The 6,504-nt window shown below is 28.0% G+C and overlaps 1 protein-coding gene across 2 annotated transcripts; it reads right to left on the bottom strand.

Annotated features, from left to right (window-relative positions):
• Positions 1 to 883: 883 nt before the first annotated feature.
• LOC124922271 (glucan endo-1,3-beta-glucosidase 12) lies at positions 884 to 3,430 on the bottom strand. Of its 2 annotated transcripts, none has more exons than XM_047463006.1 (3): positions 3,273 to 3,430; positions 2,114 to 3,196; positions 884 to 1,155 (listed from the first exon to the last, which is right to left on the bottom strand). In XM_047463006.1, exons 1-3 carry the CDS (start codon positions 3,328 to 3,330, stop codon positions 1,124 to 1,126), a joined length of 1,173 nt encoding a protein of 390 aa, XP_047318962.1. In that variant the 5' UTR covers positions 3,331 to 3,430; the 3' UTR covers positions 884 to 1,123. The 2 variants fall into 2 exon arrangements, with proteins under 2 accessions (XP_047318962.1, XP_047318963.1); XM_047463007.1 differs by having other exon boundaries at positions 2,114 to 3,193; positions 3,273 to 3,414.
• Positions 3,431 to 6,504: the final 3,074 nt, after the last annotated feature.

Below are 6,504 nucleotides of genomic sequence, written 5' to 3'. Positions count from 1 at the left end.
AGCTATTGGACTGATTGAATCCATGAGATATTGGGTTTAGAGATGATGTGAAGGCCCAATATTTCCTCACATTATATGGGCTGACCCTTACTAAAATTTAATCTGTTTCTATAGTCCATACTTTATAGTCCATACTTTCATTCCATATTACTTTTCGGCCCACTTATGTATTTTTTTTAAGGGATAGTGCCTTTATAAATATTTCTCATATGAGACAACAGACAAATTTATAAATTTATTTGACAATTTTTTAATTGTCCGAAATTAATTAGTTTGATTCAGTTTAAGTAATTTGTTTGGTAGTTTATTTGAATGTACAAATTTATTATTTTTATTTGTTTAAGATTATTTAACTTATTCACTAAATGTTTAGGTGAGTTGATGACGATAAACAAAACTACCCTGAAACGACTTATTAGTATATTAATAGATCACTTCAGCTCCGCTCTTGCAATTGGGTTGTTGCGGGTTGGACCTATAATTTTTTAGGCAATAATGATAGTATCTTGTACCGGAATCAGTGACTCATTTTTTCTAAGTAATGGAGTCCTATTAAAATTAAGAAATAGAGATTTGTTTTCCCGGCCATCAACACTAGAATAAATAGAGTTTTTGAAAAAACTTGTCAGTGGAGAAAGACCTCTTAAGGATAAGAGACATGGGGCTAAAAAGGAAAAAAAAAAAAAAGTGATTTTGTGTATAATCCGGCTTGGTAGATCCTGCGTTTGTTTTGATGTCATTAGTTGAGCGGGCGGGTAGAGCACACCCCTGCCGATAATTGTGTCGTTATGCGATGACTTTCAGGCACATGAATAGTTCAATGTGCTCATTAGTGCATGACCCTTTGATGAATTTATTTATAAACGACACTTGTACGCAAAAATACTGCAATATCTTATTATACAATTTCGACTTATATAAACTTATAAGCCGAATCAGACTAACCATGTAGATCCATAGTTAAGATACTAATTGATACAAGACCTAAGTTAAGTTAATGATGAGATAGAATAACAAAAAAAAACACTAAAATTCAAAATTACACAGAAAACAGACAAAATAAAGCCCATTCTTAATGGATACGTTGCTTCTTCTTTTTCTTGTCTCTTCTTCTCCGCCAGCTCTAACTCATAGCGAATCTACATCCACGAAAACCTGCATTTGCATGGAAACATCGTAATCTATTTCAAAAATAGAAACCAATCAAAATTTATAAAAAAATTAAAAAAAAACAGTTTTCTCATCCAATTTTCACCTAAAATACCATCAATTGTGGTTTGTTGACTAAATTTAGTTTTGATCCATGTTTATTAACCAACACAAAATCAAATATTTATTTCAATCAAAACTCAACCATTTTTTTTTCAAATGGTTCAAATTAATTGAATAATTCAACCATAATTAGATTATAAAGAATGGATAGTTTAACCAAAACTCAACCAACCATCACATCACTAAGAGTGATTACTTATATAATCTATCAAATTAAAATATTCATTAATATATAATTGTTTCTAGTGAATAAGATTTTTCCAGGAGAAATTATTTAAATAATCTTTAAATAGACAACATTCTTAATCAATCAATTATCAGTCAAAATAACCATATATATATATATATTTTATCATTTTTTTAAACATTAATATCCCTTACAATTTTCAAACAATAAATTAACTTTTTACAAAAATACTAAACAAAATAAATTAAATATATATTTATTTAAATAAGAGTAATGATATATGTATGAAATTTTGAAAAGAAATGAAAATCTAATAAAAAGGAATGTTCAATTTTTCATTCTACTAATAGAATAACACATTATTCCCTATATCATTACTCTTTAAATAAATAACCCAAATCCAATAAGGTGAAAGCAATATTAATGTAATTCACTTGTTTTTTAATTAGGGTTTATTATTTTAAAGAACACCCTCCAATGGCCTTCTTAAGATATATAGGTGACAAATATTTTGTATTTTGATAGTAACCCTTTTTCTTGGGCACTAAACCCACATATAAAACCTGTCTGAAATTCAATTGGGTTGGATAAAACAGATTAATTTAAGGTAAATTTGTGGGATTAAAACATGTAATAATAATAAAAAAAACTTACTTGGGTCAGAATTGACAAGAATTGCAGTCCCTCCGAAATTACAAGTGCCACCAATCCTCTTATGTTTCTGCCAATAACTGTTAAATGCATATGAAGCATGAGCCAAAACATTATCCGGTTCAAAACATCTCCCTTTCGCCTGAATCTCTTCACAATCACCTCCTCCTTCTCCACAAGCATAATCCATAGCTTCTTGCAGCGTTTCCACCGGCACAGACGCCTTCGCCACACACCACAACCCTCCCGCCGCCGCCGGAGCCGGCGCCACCCCTCCTCCGTTCCAAGGGTTACAAGGCGGCAGATTGTTAAACCCCCATTGTGGTGGATTCGCCGGAGAGAAAACAGGAGATATTGTTCCGATCAATGGTGGTAGATTGGGTTGGGGTTCGTACGCCGGAAATGGGTAATCGGAGGGGGGAAACGCCGACGAAGCCGGGGCCGGGTTTTCTCTTGGCCGTTTAGAAGGAAAAGGATGCACAACTGAAACGGAATCAATTGATGATAACATTCTTTTATTGGGTTCGTAACCCTTTATGTTTTTAGCAATTAGGACATTGATGTTCCCGAAATCTCCAAGGGTTTTGACTGAATCGGAATGGGTGGACGCCATTTTCAGAGCTTGTTCAGATGAGAAAGAATGAAACGCATTCACCACATAAGTTGAGTTTGATTCATGTAACAAGTTCAAGATAGGTTTAACATATTTAAGAACGAAATCATCTCTATTTCTGAAAGAGAATGAGTAAAGGCAGTTTGAAGAGAAGGCGGCAGAGACTTTAATTTCTTTTTCAAGACCCCATCTAGTTAGAGAATGAAAGATGTTCTTCATGGAAGGAAGAACCAAACCCATTTGGTTTTCGTGATTTCTGTTGCAGAAAACAGAGTATCCTACGACAATGGAGGCGATTTTGGAAGATGGGTAATGGGGGAAAACATGGTCACGGAGCCATGTTTCGGCTGCGAGTAAACTTGTTGAAATTTCGTGTAGATCTTCAGTTTCTATGGAAACCGCCATTAGAGATTTTGTTGGAGAAGATGGATCATGGAGAGTGAAGTATTGAACCGGGATTTGAGAGGAACCTGCTGCGAATATAAGAAAGAGAAGGATGAGATATTGTTGATGGAAGTGTAGAGATGGTAAATGGAGTTTAGGGTTTACCTGAAATGAAAGAGATGAAACAGAGAGTGAGGAGAGGAAGAAACCATGGCTGCATCATCTTCAAGGAGCAGAGCTGAGCTGAACAATGGCGGACTTTGATCAGAGCATTAGTGATAGTGTGATACTACTCACTTGTGTATGGAGAATTAAATGCATAAATGTCCTTGAAATTTTTACCTATTTCATGATTCTACTTCTAAATATTTTATTTAAATTCATGTTTGTTTATTTCTATTTTTTTTTAAAAAAAATTTGTTTGAAATTTAAGAGGATAACACTGACTTTACATTTGAATGTGTGTATTAAGATGTATAATAATGAAAAAGTAAATTATTTGAATAATGGTTTAAAAAACACTAATATTTTCAATGGAAAAAATTAACATGACCCCAACCCTATATATGACTTTTTTTTTTTTTATTATTTAAGATCACTCCAAAATAAGTAATTAGAGTTGAGATGGGCATAAATTTTTTCGGATGAGTTAAAAAAATAAAAAGAACATTAAGGATAAAAATGAGTATATGAATGTTAATTTTGCCATTTTTTAAATTAAGAAACAAATAATGAATTGAAAAAATTGTAAATTATGAGTGATGTCACATTTTTATCGTACAATTTTTTTATATTTTATTTTTTTAGTAAGTTGAAAGCGCACCTAAGTTCCTTATAGATTAGCTTCTGTTTAAGACATTTAATTTGAGAAGAATTGTAAACTTTAGTTTCTAAAAATCATTATGGTGAAAATTTAACTATTTTAATCATTTAAACAAAAATATTTCAAGATCAATATTAATTTGAACAAAAGTAAAATTATAAATTATTTTAATATTTTTTAATATCTAATTTTAATATTGATTTAGATTAGATACATTGAGAGAGTATACTTTTATTAATTATATGTATTAATAAATTTATTGAATTAATTTTTTTTTATGATTCGTATTTGAATTTTTAATTGATAAAGTTATTATTATGTATTTTTATATTTAGATTTTATAAAAATAAAATAAAATTATTTTAATGGATAAACAAAGGCTTAATGGTGGAAAATATAATGAGATAGATGATTTTTTAGAAAATAAACTCAAATAACCAAAATATCAATTCGAGCTTATTCTTGGTTAGAAAGGAATACATATATATTTAGAAAAAAAACTAGATTAAATATAAAAAAAAAAACACTTTAAAGACATTTATTTATTAATCTTTAAAGTTGGCATAATGGATTAGAGTGGGAAGCAAGTCATGCTCGTTTGATTTCACATTGAACTTTACTTTATAATCTTTAGACATTTCAATCTTTTTTAAATGTAAGTATTGAATTTATGTCTAACAATAAAGCAAATACATTATATAATCATTTTCATTTTTATTATGTTAGTACTTTATCATAAATTTTGATACCTTAAAATGTTAAGATTATAATTTAAATTTGATTTATTTGGTTTGATAGGTGCTTTTTCTTTTAGATAATAATTAACGTACATGATGTTATTTGATATAATTTTTATCGTTAAAGAGTGATTTAATTTTTAAAAATTATTTATGCATTGATAAAATAATGATTTAAATCATTTTTATGATTGTTGCCTTCATTCATTTTGATATTAAAAATATTTTCTTACTAATAATTCAAAATATTTAAAATCATTATAATTTTGGTAAAAATAAAAAATATAATTTACACATATAAATCATAAAATGTGATAAAAAAAAGCAATTGAATAGACTATTAAATACAATTAATGATTAAGTCGAATAATTTATAAAAATAATCAAAACCGCATTAGTAATTCAAATAAATTGAATAATATCATGTGTATCTTCGCATAAATAAACTTATACTCTTATCTTACAAAATATTTAATATTTAAATTTTAATAATATATTTAAAAAAATCAATCCCATTATTATCACATAAAATTATATTTTTTAGTAAGAAATTTAGAAATCAAAATATTAGTAGAATGGTGAATTCACAAACAATTATTTTTGTGAAATTTAAAATATAAGTTACTGAAATTATTTGAACTAGTTGAAAGTTTAGGGTGCTAATTTCACATATATTTATCTTCCTTTGATCTTTCGTTATTCAAACATCACATTTACCGACGTAAATGTCCTTTTTGACCTGTGGGTCCGACAAAATCCCCGAAATTGCCATTTTAAATTTTCTCTCTCTACAGATACGAAGAGTCTTTTTCATTTTTAGATTTAATATGGGACCCACGGGTCTCGGTTACTGCTCGTTTTACTCCTGTTTGTTTTCAGTCCAATAATTAACTTCTATTAAAATAATACTTTTTAAAATAATACTTTTTAAAATATAATTTGACTTAATAATAATTATTAAAATGATAAACAATTATTTAATTGCAATAATTTATATATTTAATTATGTTGAAATATATATATTTTTTAATTTAACTAGAAGAGTGTTCAAACTTCAAACTCATATATCAGTATCCCTCCACCCTATATAATACTTTAAATTTATTAAAAAGTGAGAATTTGAAAGAATGAATATGAAAGCCAATAATATTAGTCTAGTTAGTTGAAAAATAAAAATAAAATATCTTCCTTAGCTTTCTTTAATTTTTTTTAACCAATGACGTTTTAACATGTCATCCTCTTTCCTATTTATTCACAATTTTCGTCCCAAATTTCCCTCATCTATAACTACATTTAAATTATTGACATCTATTTTAAAAAAAATTGTGTCCTCGTCATTTTAATTTGTTGTTTCTTTAAAAAGTAGGTTCAAACAATTTTATTCATATGTAAAAAATATTATTACTAAATAATAAAATCATACCCTAACTTGTTCTTACAAAATTAATATATGAACATTAATTAATAATAATATTAATAATATACGGCATATAAATCGATTTAGCATAAATACATTTTCAAGAAGTTTATGTATTATCTAGTGTGTAACAGAATTATCAACTATTGGAAAGAGGGTTTTTTAAACATTTATGAGTTAAATAATGTTGTGAAAAAAATTATCATTAAGTAATTAATGAGAACTCTGGGTGGTGACATAAAATTTGGAAGATAGATCAATTGATCGTTAGAGAACTATGTAATTGACGGTTGTATAGATGGGAGACTCTTAATTTTAAAGAGCGTCGGGTGAAACTCTTGTGACATAGAAGGTAGACATGTATGAGAAAATGGATGTTAATTTGGGTAGATACTCGATTAAAGTTCAATAAAAAAATTG

This window comes from Impatiens glandulifera, chromosome 1 (assembly GCF_907164915.1).
Source record: "Impatiens glandulifera chromosome 1, dImpGla2.1, whole genome shotgun sequence".
Lineage (NCBI taxonomy): Eukaryota > Viridiplantae > Streptophyta > Magnoliopsida > Ericales > Balsaminaceae > Impatiens > Impatiens glandulifera.
This window is presented reverse-complemented; position numbering and strand designations above follow the sequence as displayed.

What these genes read in the sequence shown, in the direction of transcription:
- LOC124922271 (XM_047463006.1), bottom strand. Translation starts at nt 3,330, where the DNA reads ATGATGCAGCCATGGTTTCTTCCTCTCCTCACTCTCTGTTTCATCTCT. An exon ending in TTTCATCTCTTTCATTTCAG is followed by an intron (nt 3,197 to 3,272) that starts GTAAACCCTAAA and finishes TTATATTCGCAG; the next exon opens with CAGGTTCCTCTCAAATCCCG. An exon ending in TCTTGTCAATTCTGACCCAA is followed by an intron (nt 1,156 to 2,113) that starts GTAAGTTTTTTT and finishes ATGCAAATGCAG; the next exon opens with GTTTTCGTGGATGTAGATTC.